The sequence below is a fragment of the Heteronotia binoei genome, chromosome 6 (genome assembly GCF_032191835.1).
Source record: "Heteronotia binoei isolate CCM8104 ecotype False Entrance Well chromosome 6, APGP_CSIRO_Hbin_v1, whole genome shotgun sequence".
In the NCBI taxonomy this organism is placed as follows: Eukaryota; Metazoa; Chordata; class Lepidosauria; order Squamata; family Gekkonidae; genus Heteronotia; species Heteronotia binoei.
Window position 1 is genome coordinate 23,152,681 of NC_083228.1, and position 23,237 is coordinate 23,175,917.

Here is a 23,237-nt window from a genome sequence, read left to right on the forward strand (position 1 = left end):
CCTTCTTTATATCTTTATACCTTCTTTATATCTTTATACCACGGGGCAGATCTTGTCCAAACAATTAGCAGTCTATTATGGCCTCCCCATTAAACATCCATTGATGCAAATCATTATTATTTCCTGAGGCTTGCAACAGATTGACTGGAATTGTATAATGAGAAATGATGTAAACAAAATTAGAGCAAATTTTATCCTTGCTTAATAATAGTTAAGTTTGCCAAGTGATTCCATTTGTGTCAATTGATATTTCTTCTGAGATTTTAATACAGCTAAATGTATGCGTGCCCTGATTGATGGAAGGCCAAGTTCCATTCTTAATAGGGCAGATGGCACTCCTTTTGGAAGTGCCAAAATATACCTTAAAAAGGAATTTTGTATTACTGCCAAACTAGATAGTGTTTGTTCTTTCCACCCCCAATGTTCAGCACCATATAATATACGTAAAATCACTTTGCTAACAAACAGTTTGAGGGCCGGATCTATAAGAAAACCTCGATAGTAAAAGCTCATAACAACTCCAATGAGTTTATTTGCTGAAGCTTTTAAGGAGGCTAAGTGAGTGTTCCTACTCAGGGTTCCCTGAATATTACATTTATTTATATTTATATTTTTTGCTCTGTTCTATAGGAGTGCCTTGTATGCTCCAAGAGTACCTTTTGGACTTTTTTTGAAATACCACTACTTTAGTTTTGGTGTAGTTGATGGCAAGTTTTTCTTTACTGCAATAATCCCCCAGATTATCCAAAAATTTCTTCAATCCATTCCTGGTTAAAGAAACTAAAACCATGTCATCTGCATATATCCGTATATGCAAAACTTCTGTGAAGGACCTCTTCCATTATGTTATGGTGTGCCCACTGTATTCAGATCCTAGACACAAGCTTCTGACTGAAATAACACATCAATTGTATATGGCATCTGATACAGATAAATTAATATTTCTGTTGTCAGATATTGACTCCACAGTCTCTTATAAGGTAGCACTTTTTGTTCTGGCTGCCAGCAAAATTATGGCAAAGACAGTACCGTGGTAGACAGCAAAATGATGTTGTTAACTGGACAATTAGAGCTTGACTGAAATTATGGGAACACTGAATGTAATTAAGATTGTAAATAATCTAATTTTGAATGTGTCATTTTTAGAGTCTTTGTTTTTAACTTGTAAACTGCTGTAAATGTAATGGCCCATGGCTTTACATAATAAATTTTACTACCGTGCACATTCCCCTCTTAAGGAGTAGGAACACAGTTTGAGGATGCTTTTTGAATCGAGGCTACGGAGATGGAGACTCAGATCTTCCCTGTAGCATATGGTACTTTTAACCAGTAGCTGCTTCAGAGTGTCCTTTCACTGAAAGGTGTAATTTGGCCAACATTATCTATGCTACTGTTATCTGCTGTCTACTTCAATGTGTTCTACATGGTGCTTCTTTTTGACAGAAGCTTCAAAATGAGATGGTGAGCCAGTTGCCAGGTAGAGATTGCTGAAACCATATCATATTAGCTTTAAAAGCTCCATACCAGTTGCTAGTTTACTTTGGGGCAAAGTTCAAAGTACTAGTTTCCCTCGTCTTCCTGGGCTAGGACAAGGGTACCTAAAGGAGCACCTTATCATCCCATATGAGCCCACCATATAAGATCTTCAACAGAAGCCCTGATCTATTTGTTCCCAATTTCACAGGCCAGGTAAATAAGCACTTTTCTGTAGTGGTGCTCAAGCTCTGAACTCCTTCCTATAGAAGTTTGCCTGGTACTGAATGTAAAAGCTTTTAGATTCCAGGAGAAGATATTTTTATTCTCCTGCGTCTTTTAGATCTTCTTTCTCTGTGAAACTGTATTAGCTATTCTGTTATACTACTCTTTTATCCATAGGTATACTAATAGGTTTTTCTTGGCTTCATATTGGCTGTTTTAGGATTTTAAAAGTTTTTTACACTTATATTTATTGCTATTTTAAATCGTTTCACTGCATTCATCTATGTTCTGCTGTTTTTATCAATTTGTCTTCTGTGTTGCTTTAAGAATGATCACTGTAAGCCACCACACAGATATCCATATGGAGAGGGAAGTATGAATGTTTAAAATAAATATTAGAAGTTTCATGTCCATTCCTGATGTTCCTAGCACAATGATTTCACAGCCCTGTTCTATTAATCTGCACTGTAGTTGGAACCATAATTCTTTTAAATTGCTATGCCAATCCTCCTGGAGCTTACAGTAGGCCCTGTACTAAGAGCCCTTTAGAGGAGGATTGGCTACATCAGGGGGGCATGGCCTAATATGCAGAGGAGCTCCTGCTACAAAGAGAGCCCTGGTCCTACCTTTTCCCCTTTCTTTCCATCCTTCACAAGACTAGCTTCTGACTACAATTATCTCAGGCTGTTGCTTCCCTCCTCTCACCCCTTTAGCTGTATTCAGCTATAGCATATCCTTGTTGCCATGACACCCAGGGAGTACTTTTGTGACATCAGAAAGAGCAGATATCTCATATCCCCTATTCCAGGCCTGTATGTTTTCACTTAGGAGCATTGTTTAAGCATGTATATTTCTTCAGGGAACTGGTGAAACAGCAGTCTTTGTTGTAAAGGCCTAGTTTATTCCACCCACCCCCTTTAAAAGGAGGGGAAGTTACATTTACTTCCCTAAACAATTCCTGTAGGGACAGGTGAGGCAGTTTTTTGAACCTCTTACATAGACTTCCCACAAAGACAAAAATCTTTATAGGCATCTGAGAAAATTCCACAAAAGAGCATGACAGCTCCCTCATGCAAATCAACCCTTCCCACAAAAGCAACCCTCCTAGACTTCCAAAGTCGTGCACATAGCTATACTTCTAACACTACCTGAAACACTATAAAACATAACACAGTTGCTAAAGAGAGAAGAAATCAGATTTGGTATGTAAAGATTTTTTTTTTCACTTACCGACGAAAGTAGTAAAATCTACAAAACACTGGTGAGTGGGCAGATTCTTCACCTTTCTTACTTCTCACCAGTCTACATTCTCTGCATTTTTGCAAATTGGGCCCTATTTCATAGCAAGAGTCATCCTGCAAAAAGGATTCTCCAGTTTGCTTCAGCTTCTTTACTTTACGCCAGTCTTTTAATACTGAACGAGGTATGCCAGCTGCAAAAATGAAAACTTTTAGCATGATTGACAAGCATGTTATTAATATTCCATGTTTAGAGCTTGGGGCGGGGGGGAGACACAAAAGTGTAGCCAGAATCAACAGCTTAATTGTAACTTAACTATTCAAACAAAATGATGATTGAAAATTTTGGGGAGAGCTACCCAGTTTAAGATTTTCGATCTGTTTTTTTACTGCAATCAATTTGCCCCATGATTTACAATACAAAGGATAATGATTCGTCATATTCCTCCCCCCCCCCACCGTTGATGGAGCTTTAAAAAAAAAATCTGAATATTCTATATACAATCCCAAAACTCTGTGAATATATACTATTATAAGGTTAATCTACCCAATGATGCATTTGCTTCCTACATATAGAAGTTCTACACAAAAATAAAACCTACTTTCTTGTAGAAAAGACATGAATGTATTTTCAAAATAACAGTTAAATCTTTGACCTTCTGAATAAATTTACATATATTTAACATATTTATGGATCTCAGAACAGCAACATTTTCAATGGTTTGCATACACGTATGTGCGATTAAAAAGAGTCCCCTAAAAGAGTAACTAAAAACCCAGCCCCTTCATTACAGCTAGCCAGCAAGTGCATTTTGTGGAATCTTGATACTCTGTTTACACTTTAAAGTTGCAGAAGAAATCTTAAGAGCATGACAATCTTTAGCTTATCAATTAGCATGCACTATAGTGACAATTCTGACATTGAATTTTCTCTGTGATAATCTTTCAAAACACCCATGGCCAAGATTTGGTTGAAGAAAGTTCTGAATGAATAAATAGCCCACTGATTTTTGCAGTCACAGTTGTTGGGATCATAGTCATTTCTGCAATGCACATAACTTATAATACTGGGGAATGCTTTGGTTTCCTCCATACAATCAAGCACCTGGATAAATTATCTATGGACAAAATAAAGCCAAAAATCATCAGCCACAGACATAAAGGATAAACATATTCTTGTTCAGCTCTCAACTTGTAAAAGCACCTATCAATCTGAAAAATCTGTCTAGAATTTAGACAGAAATAGTCTGGACCATGTATTACATGCACAAACTTGCATTCTTGTAGAATCTGAAACAGTGATAAACAACTGGACCAAAGTTGAACCTGAGAGCCTGCAAAATATGCTCACCCCTATTTTTTGGTCTTTCTTACACAAAAACTTTACCCCCCCCCCCAATATGTGCCATCTTACCACCACATGTTATTGCAGAGCTTTTTTCTTCGCAAGACTGAACATTATATATCTATAATGGTTTTGCGAGGGAGATTTTTTAATAGACCCTACCCCAGGGATGTCAAACATGCAGTTTGGGGGCCAAATCAGGCCCCTGGAGGGCTACTGTCAGGCCCCTGAGCAACTGGCTGTCATCTGCTTCCTTCTCCTTCTTTCTTGCTTCTTTTTGCATAACAGCTTGCTTTGCAAGGCTTGCTCAATTGCACATGAGTTACAGAGCAAAACCTCTATTTTCTCCTTTGGCTGAGGCTCCTCCCTTGGGATGGAAGGGGAAGATGGAGAACTTGCTTTGCCAGGCTCTCTCAATTGCACAGTAGAGCTACTGAGCCAAGCCTCTCTTCCTTCTATTGTGTGAGGCTCCTCCTCCTCCTGGTCCCCTGGGGAAGGAAGGAAAGAACCAGAGCTTCCTTTGCCCAGTTCCCTGGATTCCATGGGAGAAATGCAAAGAAAGCATCTTTAAGACCAACAGGTGCTTTTTCATTTATGTCAGCTCCAGCCCTCATAACAAATTCGTTTGACACCCCTGCCCTACACTGATAGAATCTGCCCTTGTGGCCTTAACAGGATTGATAACAGCCTTTCACATTCTGCTAGAATGCAGTTTTTTTGAGATTAGGAGGGATTACTATATTAAACTTTTATTCAACCAACTGTCCCCCCATACTCTAAAAACCCTGGCTCTTTTGCTCAGTGAAAAGAATCCTAAGATCACTCTAGCAACTGCAAAACTTGTCTCAGTTCTTTTACCCCTTGCATCAAAAATATAAGAATGGTTACGTCCATGTAAGTCCAATATGGTGGAATCCACCACTCATGTATTGTAAACTCTACCAGGAAGAATGGTCCCATCTTATAATACCACTTTTGTCTAAATTTAATCCTCTGCAACCTTATCTAAAATTTAGGCCAGAAACTTTGTGTAACTTTCTCCTAGAAGACTCTCAAAGTTTCGTATCTTGTGTTGTAACCAGATTCTGTTGCTTAGTGAACAGAAAACATAAATCCCTTGTAATGGAAGATATACTGTAACTTGTTTTCACTTATACTGAGTTTTATCCTTTTTATACCTCAGATTTTTTTTGTATTCTCATTAATTTACTGGCTATTGTTGTGAACTGTTACTGCTGCTGGCTTCTGCCATAATAAACATTTGGAACTTGGAAAAATATAACAAATAAGTGTCAAGATTTGTGAATCAATGAGCTTCTAAGGATACAAAAGGAAAGGAATTCAACCAAAAGGAAAACACTAGGGATGGGCACGAACCAAGCCACAAATAACGATTTATGCAAAAAATGGTCCATTTGTGGTTCATTCTGAACTGGTTCATCTGATCCTGCTGCCCCTAAACACGAACCGGCCTTTTTTCTTGGTATGTTGTTTGGTTTGTGTTTGCTTCATTTTTCCAGACAGCCTGGCTCAGCCTCCCCAACCCCTGCTCTGGTCTCCCTACCCCTGAACTTCTGTTCCGTTTGCAGTGAAACTGACTAGACACCACAGCTCCGCTCTCCCCAGCTTCCTGTGGCTTCTAGTCAGAAGCACAGGAGGTGGGAGAGTGAAGCTGCAGCCTCTAGTCAGTTTCCAAGCTTCCTGGGAGTGAAACCAATCAGAGACTATAAAGCAGCTTCCCTTTCTTTCCCCAGCTTGACATACTCTCCGAAAGGAGGCACCTGCTCCTTTCAGAGAGCTGTAGCTTGGCCCCCTGATATCCAATTTGCACCAAACTTGGAGCTGGTAGAGGAGAGTCTGCTGAAGAGTTTGCCACAAGTTTAGCATCTCTAGCCTACTTGGGGGCTGTTCTATGCCTTCCTGAACCAAATGAATCAATGAACCACAAATTGGGAAATTGAAAAAAACATGAATTGAACCACTGATTCAGGCAACCCAACAAACCATGAACCAGACTACTATTTTGTGTTCCATACCCATCCCTAGTAGATACACAATCAATACTATTTACAGTGGAATTGCCACAAGGGAAAAATAGGAGCATTTATATGGAAGGCAAAAAGAGGTAAAGTAGCAAATGGTAATAATGATGATAAAGGAAGGGTAACATTTACAAGACTAGGCACAGAATGACAGGAAAATGGGTTCTGGAATACTGCAACAAGAATGGATCGTCATAAAGACTGAATGCTTTAATTAGGACAATTCACAGCTTGAGACATTATATGTATATACAGATGATGTACAAAAAATGTCCAGCTGCAGAACTTAATCGACATGGAATACTAAGCCAAATCAAGGAGTATTTATTGTAGCAGTTGTACCACTTCATCAAATCATTTTGGTGACTCACAAAAGCTCATATCCTTTCACAAATTGTGTTAGTCTTTAACGTGCTATTGGACCCTTGCTCTTTTCTACTGCTACAGTTCCATTCTCTGTATTTACTGGTAGCGCCAAGATCACATTCTCCCAACTTAAGTCTCAGTTGTTTGTTGTGGTTTTTTTTGTTGTCAAGTCACAGGTGACTTATGCTGACCCATGGGGTTTTCAAGGCAAGAGACATTCAGAAGTGGTTTGTCATTGCCTGTCTCCACATCACAACCCTGGTAATCCTTGGAGGTCTCCATCCAAATACTAGCTAAGACTGAGTTTGCTTAGCTTTGGAGATCTGAGATCATGCTAGCCTGGGCTATCCAAGTCAAGGTTAATGAACAAATGCTTAGAATATGCTTAAAATAATATCCTATGAAGTTCAGCTTTTAAACTGCCCATCCTTACACTCCAACATTTACAGTTTTTGAAACTACTGCTTATAAACATTATTTTTCATATAACTAAAGAACACATAATCAGAACTATGGCTTCAATGCACCACAGCATTTCTGCAGACAGTAGGACTTCTGCTTACAGAGCAGTTTTCCTCCTTCTTACCACTGCAATCTACAATGCCTCATGAAATGCTACTCCTTGGAGCAGCATTTTGGGCCGTAGCAGGAAGTGAGAAAGTCAAGCTGAACAGGCAGAAATTATTCTGTCCTTGAAAACAATCTCGTGGATCCAAGTGCATATGAACTGCTCCCAGAGAATGCACCATAAAAGAATGAAATGAATTAACCAGCACACAATTCAGCAGTCATTAGACTGCTGGCTGGCTCTTTCTCTCTCTCCCCTTTTTTTCCAAAGACAACTTTTTAGGTCATAAAGCTGAACCACAGGCCTATAACAGTATGAAGGAAGGCATTGTGAAATCTCAAACATCTGACTCAGTGTGCTTTGTTGCTATGCACCGCTCCTTGTTCACCCCCTACGATCAGCAGAAGTGTGCAATATATGTGCATAATTGCATAATCTGTACAGGCTGTAGGGTTCAGTTTTCTTTAGTGCACAATATTAAGTGGTTTTATAAAAATGCAGAATACACAGACACTCGATCACAATAAATAATTTCCTTATCAGTTCCAATTTGTATATAGTGATATACTTACTGTTACTACTGCTACTCTGTAACTTCAGTTTGCTTTTCTCTTTGGCACTCCTGCTAAGAACACCGTTTGGTTTTATTTCTTCCTCTGCATCACCCTTTTTCTTCTGCAAATCATTTTGTTTCTTTTTGTAAGTTGGCTTAGGCTGCCGCTTAGTCCTTTGCTCTGACTTACTCTCACTTTCATCAGAATCACCACTGTCAGAGCCAGACTCATAAGTCCTTTTTGTTTTTCGCCTTGTGTGTTTCTCTTCTTTCACAAGCTTTTCCCCTAGCATTTTACTATCTACACTATTTTGCAAATCATTTGACGTAGAAGCTATTAAGTTAACAGTACATGGCTTAATAATTTCCGATACACTGTTCCCTGAATTCTCTTTTTTATTAGTGTTTTTATCTTCTTCTGAATGTCTTGTGAGCCAAGCTTTTTTCAGTTTCGTGTGGTAGTTTGCTTGACTCATCTGGGAAACTTGCCCATTGCCTACAGCATTTGCTTTGTTTATTGTAGTAGAAATGACAGCACTGTCTAGGGAAACAGAGGCTGGATATGACTGATTTTTCACAGCACTGGATTCTGCATCACTGACACTGCTACTTTTAAACTGAGCTGCAGCCAAGGCTGCCTTGTGCTTTTTCAAGTGAATAAAATCAGATGGCCCAGGGAATCCAGAGCCGGCCTGAAGAGCACTTTCCGTTTTGCTGGAGGTTGGTACAACTGAAGCTGCAGTACTTACAGCGCATTCTTGTACTTGCGTCACTTCCTGTGTTATGGCTCTAGAGGCACTGCTTTCAATTGATGAGCAAGACAATGCTGTGTTTGATGAGCAGTAAGTCACTTCTGAACTACCTATGCTGGGAATTCCTGTAGTTGCCACAGAAGTAGTTACAACTGGTTTGGTACTGCACAGTATAACTGTAGTAGGCATGACAGAGCAGGGAATGTTGCCTTGGGAAGCAGTTGAAAAATTCTTTTCATACTGGGTATGAATTGTGTCTGAGTTTGTGTTTGGCTGAACAATTCTTCCCATTTCTCTGGCTTCTGCTGGTTTCAGGCAGTCTGTTTGGCTTGTCCCTGTCAATGATCTTTCACTAATTCGTTCTTTGGGAGCTGACTGCACTACAGACACGGTATCATACTTAGTACTTGAAGGTGGACGTACAATGACAGAAGCTGTGGCAGAAGGTGATTTCCGACTTGTTCTTTCAACATGCCATTCCATTTTATCGTGATTTGGATTATCACTACATTTCCACATATCAGAAATTTTTTGTTCCAAAGCACTCTTGTATATGCTTTGTGCTTCTTTTGGCTCAGGTACTAAAGTTGGTGGCTTCTGCAGTTCATGGATTTTGCTACCAGCATTAACTGGCTGCACAGGAGTTAGGGTTGGTGGAGAAAGACTATTATAGCCTTCCTTTCTCTCCAGGCTATGATGGACTGGAGGGTGAAACACAGGTGCTCTGTGTAAAGCAGGCATAGTCCGGAGCGCACTTGAGGATGAAACTGACAATTGTGTAGGACTTCTAGAGTCGTTCCGGAAAGAATTTACTGAATGAGATGTCACTTGCTGTGAAAGTTGATCTGTTATCTTGCTTACTGAGCTTTCAGCTTCAGGTTGGTGTTTAATCAAAGGCGGTGGTTTTGAAAGAGATGAAGTAAAAGAAGCAAGTGACTGAGCAGAAGCTGTTGTTGAAGGACAATTACCTGGTTTATCGACACTCACACCTGAAACTTCTTTGGATGAATAAGTTCTTGGTGGTTCATTCACTACACTGTTTGACAAGGTGGTAAAATAATTACTTTGTGGCAAGCTCTGTGGTACTGAATGCTTCATTTTATAGAGTTCTGAATCTTTCTCATGCTTTATTCCATGGCTTTTGGGGCTAGAAGATGATAATGGCATTATTCTGGAATAAGTCTCCCTTTCCCCCTCAAGTGTCTTGACTTTAGCTGTAAAAGGAGCAACCTCGATGCTTTCTTGAAGTATCCGCCTATGTTCTTCTTTATACTTGCTTAGCCTCTCTCCTGTTTCTTGAAGTGACCTTTGCAGTGGGTCTACAAAGTGTCTTTGCAAATGGCCCTCTTTGACATTTTGCGTTCTGCTGTGTTCTAGATCAGACTTTGCTGGAGTAGGTGCAACTGAACGTAAAGGTTCAAAAATGCCTTTCCTTTCCATTTCTCTGTACAAAAATACAGAACATTCAATTAATTGTGTTTCAAATCAATTATATGCTATATAAAAATTAAACAATCTTTTTTTTCAAATGTTAGTCCCCAACAAACAATGTTAGTATCTGTCTTCTTAGTGTACATTTCAGATTACTGTTGGTCACATCTTATGATTTCAATGTTTTATAAATGTTCTATATTGCCTAGATTAGGTGATCCATAAATATACTATAATAAATAAATAAATTTTGCATGTAATATGTGAAGCATAACTACAAGTGACTTGGAGCAAAACACTCGATAGTCAACTGCAAGTCCTCATACTTTCAGCATCCCCTCATTTCTGTGTTTATAGATTTAAACAATGCACACTTACTCTTTATGATGATCCACTATACTTTTTGACAATGGAGGACTAGAGTGTGTCGTCAATTTGAGTGGTCGGTGAGGTTCTGCACTGGATGGTCTTACGGGTATATGACTCAGTAACCCAAGACTGTCAGCTGAGGTCACAGGGGTTGGTTGGTGTAACCAAGGACTAGGAGTATTCTGTTAATGGCAACAAAATCAGACTTCACAGTTATCACTGGAATCTGAGCACAGTTATCACTCTCTTTACTAAAAGCCTTAAGATACCAAATAAAAAGTGCTTCTCTCCCCCTCACCCCCCAATGACTGTTAGTGAAAAAAAATTGCTTCTGGAAACTTGTACTAAGGATTTTAAAAACCATTTTAATGTTGCAGTACGCAGCTTATTTAAGAACCAGGTAATAGTTTTAAATAAAACATAGGCAGCATACAGAGGGACAGAGAGAAAAGTGAGCAAGTCTGACTAAAAAATAAACTAACTTTTTAGTCTGTCTACCACTTCATTTTTGGTAGCTAATTCCCATAAAAACAAAACTAATCTTTCATGACATCCAGCAGACATCCAGCATGAAAACTAACTGAGGCAATATTCAAAATATATTGGCTAAGTAGTGAATCAGACCTGGTGTAGGTGTAATGCTAGCAGATCTCACCATAGATCATACCCTGCTTAGATATTAACTATGGTGAAGCATTATGTCTTCGCTGGTGTTAACCAGGGTTTACGACATCTAATCTTAATTGAAAAGCTAACCATGGCACAGATATAATGCTGAACCGCAATTAATGGTAACCAGGCGTGGGAGGATTCACAAAGGTGAACAGAGTAAAGATCAGGCAAGCCTCTGGAAATGTTCCCAATCTTCTCAACACAATTAGGAGACAGGTTCATGTTCTGTCCACATAGGGCCTCATTTTGTATGTATCAGGACACAACCATACTATATATAACATCACTCTACTGTTTAGATATATGAATAATAGCTGTCTCTCTACCGTTTAGATATATCAGTAATTGCTGGGGAAAACACTGTAGATTAAAATGAATTTGAGTTTTTCAAGTCAGGGTTTTGTTTTGTTTTGTTTTAAAACCCAGCATTTTATAATCTCCTGCTAACAACAAAGATAATTTTTTTGTGTTTATAAATAACTCGAGTCCAAAATTCATAGTTTTTAAAAAGGAAGTTGAACTAATCAAGTGGCTCTTGACCTATAAGATGAATTTGAAATAAATTTCAAAAGGTGTTGTATTCTTTATATCCAACAGTCACATCCTGTTAACACACACAGTTAATACTAAGCTATGATGTGTTATTAATCTCCAATAGCAAAGCATGGTGACATAACAGCAATTATTAATATTTGCCTAGCTGGGTAACTATCATGCAACTTTATTAAAGCCATATAAAAGCACTATGAACACAAAAAAACACACATGACATACCAATTTATAATAATTTGACAACTGAATTTGACTTACTCTTCTCAGAGGTGTCTCAGTATTTACAGAAGTTTCAGGATGCACCCATTTAGATGAAGGTATTCCAAGTCCTGAGTAAGCATGTGTTCCATTTGGATACTGCCAAATAATTGGATAAAGTCCTAGGTGATTATATGAAGCAGAAGGGTGAGCTTGCCCAAGAAGATGTGATGACTGGTGCTGTAGCATCTGTTGCTGTTGCTGGTGTGCTAATGCCAAATGGCTTAAGCTGCTAGCATGAGCAGTCTCTAGTCGTGGGTGGCCTCCCAACAAAGAGGCTGTAGGCACTCCAGGTAACACTGCGGGAAGTAGATGTGGGTGATGAACAGAATGGTGAGATGCACCACTAAGAGGATGAGTACTAATAGATGATAAAGGAGTTTGGTTTGAGGATCCAGCTAATAAATGGGATGCGCCAGTTAATGTGGGATGGTGTGAGTTTGGATTTAGACAAGTTCTATGGGAAGTGGAATGAGGAGGATAATTATGCTGATGCAAATATGGCGATATGTGGTTAGTTCCCGTTTCTTGTCCAATAAGAGCGGGATCTCTGTAAACTGTGAAATGTTCATTCTTGTCAATAATAAGAGGACTTTTAGTAGCGTCTAATGAACTAACTCTAGCTGGAACTGGGTGAAAACTAGACCTAGGCAAATCATGCTCAGTTTTAATTGCTGACCTTGTTACTCCAGTAACATGGTTGTTCTGGTAATTAAGTTTAGACTTCACAGTATCTGAAGACTGGGTGTGTTTATATTTAACATCAGGTAAGGAACTTGACTTGATTTTAGGGTTGTCACCCAAATGACCAGGTTTTGACTTCAAAGCATCTGGGACTGGACTTTGCTTGCATACTCTGCTCTCTTCTGCTATAGAAATTACAGTTAAAGATGATGCAGAGCCATACTGAACTTTTTCTTTTTCAGAATGTAAATGTTCGCCTGCTGATGTACTTTTCATAACTTTCAGTTGCAGCAAATCCATCTTGCTGACATTATTAACCCAATTCTCATCAACTTCTGATTTCCTTACTTCTGGAAAGTTTGCATTTGTAAACAGATGTTTTGTATCTTTGCCATGGGGTTCCATTTTCAGACAGCCCTGTAATCCAAATGTACTTGAAATGTTTTCCTGGTTGTCACTGATGGAGTTATTTTCAATATTCATATCAATACAACTTTTTGGTGTAGGAGAGCTGGATATAAATTGTTCATTTGATAACAGCTCCCTGGGGTTTTGCTTGCCTATACCATCCTCTTGAATGCGTATGTCACTGGCATTCCTATCATAAATTGTCAGCTGTTCAGCTTGATGGAATGAAATCTCTTGCAGCTCCAAATCAGCCGACTCGGGTCTTTGTATTTCTTGATGTTTTTTATCATGCATTTCATGCCAGGGAGACTGATCATCTATTAGTGTCTGCTCCTCTACAACACTGCTGCTCTGAGATTTTCCTTCTTCCCCATTTACCTTTGAAGTGCTCTTGCTTTTCAATTCATTCTCTGAATTTTGCTCAGATGAAGAATCTGTCGATCTTTTGTTTGAGTTTTCTGAGTCACTGCTCTCTGAGTAATCTGAGGTGTTGTCTGTCCTCTGTCTCTTCATACTCAATTTTTTTTCTTCATCTTCAGGTTTTCTTCTTTTAGAAAGAAAGAGTTTGTTTTTATTTTTAGGATTTTCTGGAAAGGGAAAAAATATTTTTAGTTCAGTACAGTATTACATTAAAAATACTTGTTTGACCTTTGGAACAATCTCTTTACCTCCTTGACCTATATAGTCATATTTTTCTTCTTTAATCTTCTCTTCATCGGGCACACTGCTGTCAGAACCTTTTCTTTTATTTGGACGAGTATTCCGTTGCTGCTGGTGTGAATTTTGTTTTGGTGCTGCGCTCTGAGAATTCATTGCTGGCCGGGGACTATTTGCTTGAGCCCGGGTATAGTGACCCTAAGTGAAAACAGGAATTTATTTCTCTCTATCCAAATGAATGCAGATAAACAGAACTAAAAAGAATATAATTTTAAAATATATCTACATGAGCTGTGTTGCTGTTCTGGTTGGAACGAGACCTGCGCCGCGATGTAATACCAATATTTTCACCTTTCAGCAAAGAGTGAACAACATCATCTAGAAAGGTCATCTGAACCATAGAAGGATCAACATTTTGTGGTTCTAGCACCTGGTTTATTAGGAAAACGGAAAATATATTATCAGTTTTGGTTCTACTAAGGAAAAAATATATTATCAGTTTTGGGTCTACATTTTCCATATGGATGCCAATTGTAAATAAAAATTGATGGTTTAGCATGAAAGATTACATATGGACAGTTGCAACAGAATTGCTACATGAGTTTTTGAAGGAATACATAAAATGTATCCCTTCCTTTTACAGCAAGCATATTCAATACTTACCAGAACATCACTAGCAGTCATTTTGTAATCTCCAAAAGAAAATCACATTGAAAACCCTTACACATTATATATTAAAGCACAGAATTTATTGCACCCCCAACAATAGATTCGAGGAAGGGGTATGTGGCATCTAAAGAAAACAGATTTTTTAAAATTAATACAGAGTAAGTAAACTGAAAGTTTTCTGGGATTCCTCCTGTTATACCATGAGAATACTTAGGTCTGCTGATCTAAGTATTAAAGTTCCTTTTGTTCAGAGTAAGAATTTACAGCCACTTAAAATAATCATTGGGTGGTACACCACAGTAATTAATGACAAATTTAAAAGAACAGCCAAAACACTAATCTTTAGATATATATTTTAAAAGGTAGTCCCATGTGCAAGGACCAGTCGTTTCCAACTCTGTGGTGATGTTGTATCCCAATGTTTATACAGTAGACTTTTTTAATGGGGTGGTTTGCCATTACCTTCCCCAGATAGAATTCCTTTAATTTCTTGCACTTGCTTTACTGGTTGGATAATGACCAAATAAGAGGATTTAAGTTCTCCAAACAGGGAACTAGCACAAGAGCATATTCCCCGTCACCAATTTAGCCCCGAGGACGCCAGACTATTAAACTTACTCTTGGATTAATACTTTTAAAAAAATGTAAATATGTGTGTTTTGATTTTAAGATACAAAGGAATGATAATGACAACCCTAAAATGCAACTACCTATCATTATTTTCAATAATAGAAAAATGATTACCTGATCATTCATAACTATCATAGTACGAGTGAAGAGATCATGGTGAGTAATTATACCAGTGAACCACTGGGTGGCAGAATCCTGTCTGTATACTCTCACTCTATAGCCGTTTAAGGAATATGGACCTTAAAAGAAAATAATTTTTAAAAAGATTTTGAGACAGACCTAAAAAAAAAGTCATTCTCAGATCTGGTTTTAGAAGCACACTGAACACAAGTTGCATGCATAAATAACAAAAACTAAACATCCCACATGGTTATAGATCTACCAGACATTTTGCTTTGTGTTCACAAAGGAATGTTAAATAATGCAAATATAATATTTGATAGCCTCTAAATTACTTAAAAGCCTGGGGGCATTCAGGAGATACTTTTTAATTGAGCAACCTGTAATAGCAAAGAGTGGTGAAAATTTTCAAAATGTTAACTATAAAATGGTCAGTCAATATCGCCCTGTGATCTGCCCTGATCCCACTCACAGGGAGGGTGGAATATAAATTTGAACAATAAATAAAACCTTAATTGGCAAAAAACCTATAAAATGCTAAACCAAAAAACTAAAAACATCATTCCTACTATAGAAAAGAAGTCATATAGCAGCTGTTTGCATGGTCAGATTCTTTTACTGTGGAAACACTTTTTTTTTTCAAATGCTGGTCCCACTTCGGTCAAGACATTCCCCAAAATGACCACAAATTTGAATCCTAGGGAGTAGTTTAAGCAAGGCAGCTCTAAAGTCTATTTTTTTCCTTCTTGCAGCAGCTATGAAACTAAACGTATGACATATATGTTACAAATTGCCTATTAACCACAAATTAAGCAACTTCTAGCTTACATCCTACAACAGGAGAGAAATGGCATTAATTTAGCGTAGAAACAAATACATGCAATTAAAACCATAATTTAATCATAAATTGCAGCTATGTTGTACTACCATCATCTTTGACTTCTGTGGAAACCATATGGATTATTTGTCTGCATAAACTCTTTACCAAATTATTCTTTACATTTTCAATTTCAGTGCTTCACCTTTTAGGATTGCTACATCTTTTGCAGGTGCTCCTCAGACAAACTGGGAGCTGAAGTAAGGTTAAAACCCAAAATTGTGCTTTGGACAATATAGGAATGTCTGGCTCAGACTCACTGTCAAATCAATAAAAGTTACTTTCTCTCATGTCAGGATTCTCTGTTCTTTAGTAATTTTAGTTTTATCTACTCCTCTTTTCATCTTGTCATTCAACTTGACTAAATAAATTTATCTCTCTTCTAATATAACTGGGAGAACAAGGATGATATGCGGAGGTGACTCCTATTTCCTCAATCTCCCTTCTCAAGTTTTTCCTGTTTGTCCCCCTTTCCTTCTCACCTATCTACCTCTCTACTTTGCCTGCTTCTCCCCCTGGAAGCCAGCGCCTTCTCCCTCCCTCCCCTTCCTTCCCCCCATCTCAGCTTGTCTTTTTTTTTTTTTGCTTCTCCCCACTCTAGCTTTACCTACCGTTCCCCCTTACTTTTACCTTTTTTTAGCCCCCCCTAACAACATTGAAGTCCAAACTACATGTATCATGTGATTGCCAAAGGGACTTGCAGCCATACAACAGACGAGTTCCCTGTGGGAACTCAATTTAGAGATACCACAGGGATTGCTTCGGATATGGATTGCAGTTTGGGAGGAGGACAGGCTCCCTGGGAAGTGTCAGCTGCTTTGGGGGAGTTGCACATGCAGTGAATGCTTGTACATGTAGCCCCCTCAAATGCAGCAAATAATCCCCCCCCCCCCGGTAATTTCAGGTTGAGAATATAGCAAAAGGGGAAGGCAGGAGCCCTTCCTCCCTCAAGCCATGGTCCCTATTCAAATTTGGTCTTTGTGACACTTCTAAATTGAGTTCCCACACTGCTGCAATCTTGCTACAAAGCCATGGTCCCTATTCAAATTTGGTCTTTGTGACACTTCTAAATTGAGTTCCCACACTGCTGCAATCTTGTTACAAATCCTTGTGGCAATCACGTGGTATATATAACATGTAGTTTGGCCGCAATGAAGGGGTGGAATATTCAACAATGCTTGTTTCAGGTTGCCTAGCTAGCCCAAAAGTCTACACCAAGAGTTGTGAGATCCCAGGGGCATCCTTTTTAGAAGAAGGAGGAGGAGGAGAATGACCATGCTCCTCTGATATTTAGGTTTTTATGAGAGGGAGAGGGAGGGAGGGAGGGAGAGGGGGGGGAACTAGGCGCAACACGGGGGAGGAGGGGAGGCAAACGCCTAGTCCATGCCAAACTTAGCCCAGTTCAAGGTTTACTGCAGATCAGAAATCATGTGCTTAGGATAGACCTATCTGAGCTTTTCATCAAGGCCTGGACATGCTTGAAAAAGAAAACCCACCCATTACTTTTGCATAAAAAAAGCTCTGTGGGGGTGGACTTCTGCAGCCCTGGAAATGCCAATACATGCCTTCCCAATCCAACAGTTCCTCCATCCACCACCGCCAGAACCCGCAGGCAGGCCACCCTAGAAGAAATCATGCACATGGGGGCCTCTGGAGGCGCATAAGGGGCAGGGTTCATGAGGTGGACACTCAGCATATCGGGTGGATGATGGCCACAGATGGCCAGCCATTCTCCATTGCTTTGAAAAGCTGATACTGTCATAAACTCACTCTGGCCCTGTATGTGCTTACATATGTGTTTCATGTTCATGTCACGTAAACTATAGTCCTTTTCACTGTGCCACCACCCCAAGTTAAGAAGCCAGCCTTCCACATTACTGATAACTTGGAAAACACTGGAAAGGCTGTCTCTGGGCAAATACAAGGGGCAGAGTTTCCCAATTACCTTAGCCCCTCTTGTGTGAACTTGCGCACTTATGCGTGCAAGCATTAGCGAGTGATCTAAGGCCAAATGAGGAGGAACTGACTCACAGTCTGCTTTCTTAAACAGGAAAAGACTTTATTGCTACAGATTAAGCTACAGCACAGACAAGAAAAATAGCTATCACACCTACTGGTTACAGATCTAATGAAAAGAATACAAAACATAACACTAAGTTAAGCTTAAACAATACAGAACAGTTATCTCTAACATCCCTGCCTGGATGTCTGTGGAACAAATGCACATCCAGACCTGCTTCTGCTCCCTGCAGGGGAATCCAACTCCCAGCATTTGGACCAAGACCAATGGATATTACTGGTCTTTTCAACCCTTTCTACCTTCATAGGCAGGAAGCCTCTTCCAATCCAGTTTTAGAAAACTTGCCCCACATGGAAGACAACGACATTGGATTTATATTCCGCCCTCCACTCAGAGTCTCAGAGCGGCTCACAATCTCCTATATCTTCTTCCCTCACAACAGACACCCTGTGAGGTGGGTGGGGCTGAGAGGGCTCTCACATCAGCTGCCCTTTCAAGGACAACCTCTGCCAAAGCTATGGCTGACCCAAGGCCATTCCAACAGCTGCAAGTGGAGGAGTGGGGAATCAAACCCAGTTCTCCCAGATAAGAGTCCGCACACTTAACCACTACACCAAACTGGCTCTCACGAGGTGAACCCCTATGCCTCAATCACCCCAGGGCTCACATCGCACACATTTCAACACCCAGATTATGTTTTTACAACAGCAAACCAACTTTCCTTCCCTGGCAGGTAGACAAATGGATCAAGGTGGGTTGCTGTGCTTGTCTGAAGCAACAGAACAAAAATAGAGTCCAGCAGCACTGTTAACACCAACGAAGTTTTATTCAAGTTCTGAGCTTTTGTGTGCAAGCACACTTAATCAGACAATGAAATAGAATTAGAAAAAGCAGTCATACAAGGTAGGCAAATGGTTATCTCAGCAGAAGTTCATCTCTGCTTTCTCTTACCTCTCTGTGAATTTTATGGCTCCCTTTCCTGGGAAAATAAACCACTGTCAAAATCCTAGGAATCCAATGTGCTTCAAAGCACCTTGCATTTCTGAACCACAGCAAATACCACCAACACATTATCCAGAAACCACATTATGAAGAACTGCTTAGAAGACTGTGCAGTTTAAGGACCAAGGGAATGAACATGGATCCATATTTTAATCTCAGATATGAATGTACTGGATCAACTGGGTTGACTCCAAAGAACTTAGTAGGATAGCTGGAACTGCTGTTCTGGAAACACTTGCATAAACAGTGCTGTATTAAGCAGGATTTATTATAACTGTCATGCTTCTGGCCTTTGCAGCAGATTGTGCAAGCTATGATACAATGTCCTGTGCAAGCGGAAAGACAACAGATTCACTTTTCTTATGCAACAGTCTAGTGCAATACGTAAAACAGGTCTTCTGTGGTCTGGAAGGGTGCTACTTTTTGACATAATCAAACACTATTTAACAGGGTCAGGTTCCCATTCTGTGAATCATGAACAATTAAGACTGGTTCAGAGTTTTTAAGAGTCTGTAAAGTGTTTTGAATGTGTATGATTGTAATTACAACTATTTTATTTTCTTATTTATTTACTCCACCCTTCTCTCTGATAGGGACCCAAAACACCTTATATCATTCTTCTCTCTCCTATTTTATCTTCATAATAACCCTGTATGGTAAGCAACGCTAACAATGTGTACTGGCCCAAAGTCATCCAGCAAGTTTCTATGGAAGAGCAGGAACTCAAACCTGGGTCTTCCAGATCCTAGTCCAACACTCTAACCATTACACCACACTGACAAACCCCACCAATGTTACAAACAGAGCTGTAATGTAGAACTAGAAAAGCTGGTGTAGTACCCATGAATGATTATTGCAAGCATCTAAATTGTGGTTTGGCAGCATGGACCAAGGGAAAAAGTAATTTTTAAAATTTACCTGCTTCCAGGGATGGTGCCAGGTAGACAGAAGATGACAAAAACAGAGAGCTAGAATTTTTAACTTATTTTAAAACTTTCACTTATTAAAAATCAAGTCATCAATATATTTCAATGAAATCTACACAGAAAATATATCCAAAAATGTAATATAGGTTATGGTGTTACTAATAAGAAAAAGACATTGCTATTATCAGTGCAGGTGCAATGTGGATTGTAAAAATCAGATACAGGGTTAAAGGCATTTCAAATTCCTAGCAGACACCCTGTAACATTTTGCTCCATTAATATTTTCAGTGTTTTATTTGTATGTATGTTTGCTGTGATTTAAAATGCAGGCCTCTAAGGTAAGAAAGAGGAGTGCTGTGAACCGTGTAATGATTGGATACTAGTTGTACCTTGGTGGGTACAATTGATTGAGTTTGTTAGAGAGAGGAGAGGAGTGACTGAGTGAGGTGCTGCAGACTAAGTAAAGTCTGTATGTTTTCTGTGAAGTTATTACCAGGGCCGGTGCTATCTAGTACACCACGTTTGTGGCTCACAGGGCGCCACCTGGCCACAGGGGCAGGCAGCAGAAGCCACCTCCCTGCTGCCCCCAGTGCCCCTTCCCTGCTGCTGCCATGCTCACCCTTGCCACCACCCACCTCTCCACCACCTCCTCTGCCTCGCTGTCCAGCCTGGCAGTCCAGGGCAGCAGGTGTGGGAAAGAGGCTGAGCAGGGACAGTGTGGCAGCATGGCAGCGGATGCACTCAGAGCCTGCCCTCCCTTGCCACGGAAGGCTTCGAGGTGCCTCCCTTGCCAAGCCTAGGGTGCCGGCCCTGGTTATTACCCTAACAGGCAAGTGAGGAAAATAGGTCTTTGTGACTAGGTTTATTTAGGGAACTTGAAGACAAAAAGAAGACAACCAGCATCTATCTTGCAACCAAGAAGCTAGAACTGTAAAGGAACACCTAGAAAGGATATACCTTTGAACAACATTGGAGCTTCTATAGTTCTTAATGAACTATATTTCATTTAAGCAAAAACAGCTGTTCTATTTAGAGCAAAGGATCCTTTTTTTCTTCACAGCTACTACCACGTGTTGACTGTTCTGTCATTCTATCAAAAATAACTAAAAATAAGTTCTTTGGGTTAAACTAAGAGGTCTAAGCCCAGGATCCTTTGGTAGCAGAGAAAATCATTAGGGAATGCTATGGAAGTCAAAGAGGCAGCAAAATACATATGATTTCAGAGCATTACAGAGAGGTGCCATTGCAGGTGTTACATGCAAGGAGTCAGAAAGGGACCAAATGTTACACATCCTTTTGTAACCCTGGAGAATGTGCACATTTCTTTTGGTATATAATAATATATAATATATAACAGTTTTACATTTAATACATAACCAGCAATTCCAAGGAAGCAGAATTGATTAGATGGATCCCTTCCCCCTCCAACTTGAATCATGTGATTACATTTGAATATTGAAACAATCCTCTTTTAATATCAGAATAAATCACATCCAGTAGCACCGGTAAACCATTAATCTATTCACTACCATAATTCCCTCTAAGACGTTCTAGGGGGTGCTGGCGCACAAATTTTTAAAAGGCCACTCACAGATTTCCGCTTCTGCCCTCAGATAAAGCTTCAGTCCATTGGAAAGAACAGAGGATGGGGCACCGCCTTCTGGGGCCCATAGAATTGGACTCCCTGCTCTAATCTTTTTGAAACTTGGGAAGACTCTTGAGAGGCACCAGCAACTATGCTGCAAATTTGCTTCCTCATTCTCAAAAAACAGCCCCCTAAAACACCAGATACCCCTAGATTGATTCTTCATTGTAGCCTATGGGGCCCCTTGACTATAACAATCTCCATAGGATACAATAGAACCATACACACACACACAATTTGCATACCCCTATTATGCTTTTCAGTATTTTTCTGTAAGCTGCCTTGAGTCACAGGGAAAAGTGGGATATAAATATCTGAATAAATAAATAGTTTGGGCAGGTTGATAACTTTAAGCAAATTCCTGTTTTGTTTTGTTTTTTAGGTTTGGCAGGGTTCTGGCAGTGATTTAACTCTTTTATTATACTTGATCTATAATTAGGGGTCCCAAATCCCCCGCTAGGCCTGGAGACCCCCGATTTGGAGCCTCCTCCTCCCGCTGGCCATAAAAGGGAAAGCGGGGGGGGGGGGAGAACGGCAGCCCTTCCCACCCAGCCCCGATCGCAGCAGCCAGAGCTCTTCCGTTTTCTCAGGCTGCTTCCCGCCCCCAGTCAGCTGGCCGGTGAAGGGAGGGGAGCCCAGCCACGCCCCCAAAGGACCATGTGCCTTTGCACCTCCGGAGGTGAGTGAGTTCTGTCTCCTGCATCAGATTTCCCAGAAAGGGGGGGGGAGGGGGGGAGAGGGAAACGTCTTCTCATAGGGTATAATGGGGAATTGATCTGGAGGTTTCGGGGGCTCTGGGGGAGCTGTTTTTTGAGGTAGAGGCACCAAATTTTCAATATAGTATCTAGTGCCTCTCCCCAAAGTATCCCCCAAATTTCAAAACGATTGGACCAGGGGGTCCAATTCTATGAGCCCCAAAAGAAGGTGCCCTTATCCTTCATTATTTCCTATGGAAGGAAGACATTTAAAAAGGTGTGCTGTCCCTTTAAATGTGATGGCCAGAACTCTCTTGGAGTTCAATTATGCTTGTCACACTCTTGTTCCTGGCTCCGCCCCAATGTCTCCTGGCTCCACCCCCAAAGTCTCCTGGCTCCACCCCCAAAGTCCCCAGATATTTCTTGAATTGGACTTGGCAACCCTATCTATAATGCTGATTGTCATATTTCACTTTTTAAAAAACCCAAAGTAGACTGCAAGTGTCCTTCTCCCCACCCACCCCGGCAAGCAATGGTATGTTTTCTGAGGCTCAGTGCTGGGTGACGGTCCAAGGTCAGGTCTACCAATATAGCCAACTGGGGTGGGGAGGCCTGTTCTTCAGAGGCCAGGTCTACCAATATAGTGGAAAGGGGCTGGTAGACCTGTTCTCTGGAGGCCAGATCTATCAATATCGTGGGAAGGGGTGGGTAGACATGTTCACTGGAAGCCAGGTCTACCAATATAGTGGACTGGGGCAGAAAGACATGTTCTCCAGAGGCCAGGTCTACCAATATAGTGGAAAGAGGTGGGTGAGATTTTACTTGATTCTATCTTTTTCTATAATGTTTAAATTATTCTTAAAATATAGTTTAAATATAATTTAAAATAATTTATTCTGATATTTTAATAAGGTTATAAAATAATCTTCTAAAAACTAATTTATGCAATAGTCAAATGCAGACTTGCTCACAACTTTAATGCTACTAGCTTTTTCACTCATGAGTTAGAATTTCTGCTCACAACACTGTGGAGGTTAGAGGGAATGGTGTTCACTACATA

The 23,237-nt window shown here is 40.0% G+C and overlaps 1 protein-coding gene across 2 annotated transcripts in view; it reads right to left on the minus strand.

Annotated features, from left to right (window-relative positions):
• Positions 1–23,237, minus strand: part of JMJD1C (jumonji domain containing 1C) — a 214,462-nt gene that overhangs the window by 25,932 nt on the left and 165,293 nt on the right. For both annotated transcript variants that reach the window (XM_060241113.1, XM_060241114.1), the window contains 7 exons: positions 15,007–15,131; positions 13,880–14,023; positions 13,605–13,791; positions 11,845–13,523; positions 10,372–10,544; positions 7,830–10,006; positions 2,929–3,130 (listed from right to left, as the gene is read on the minus strand). In XM_060241113.1, coding sequence (XP_060097096.1) covers positions 2,929–3,130; positions 7,830–10,006; positions 10,372–10,544; positions 11,845–13,523; positions 13,605–13,791; positions 13,880–14,023; positions 15,007–15,131 — 4,687 coding nt within the window. The remainder of the gene's footprint in view (positions 1–2,928; positions 3,131–7,829; positions 10,007–10,371; positions 10,545–11,844; positions 13,524–13,604; positions 13,792–13,879; positions 14,024–15,006; positions 15,132–23,237) is intronic.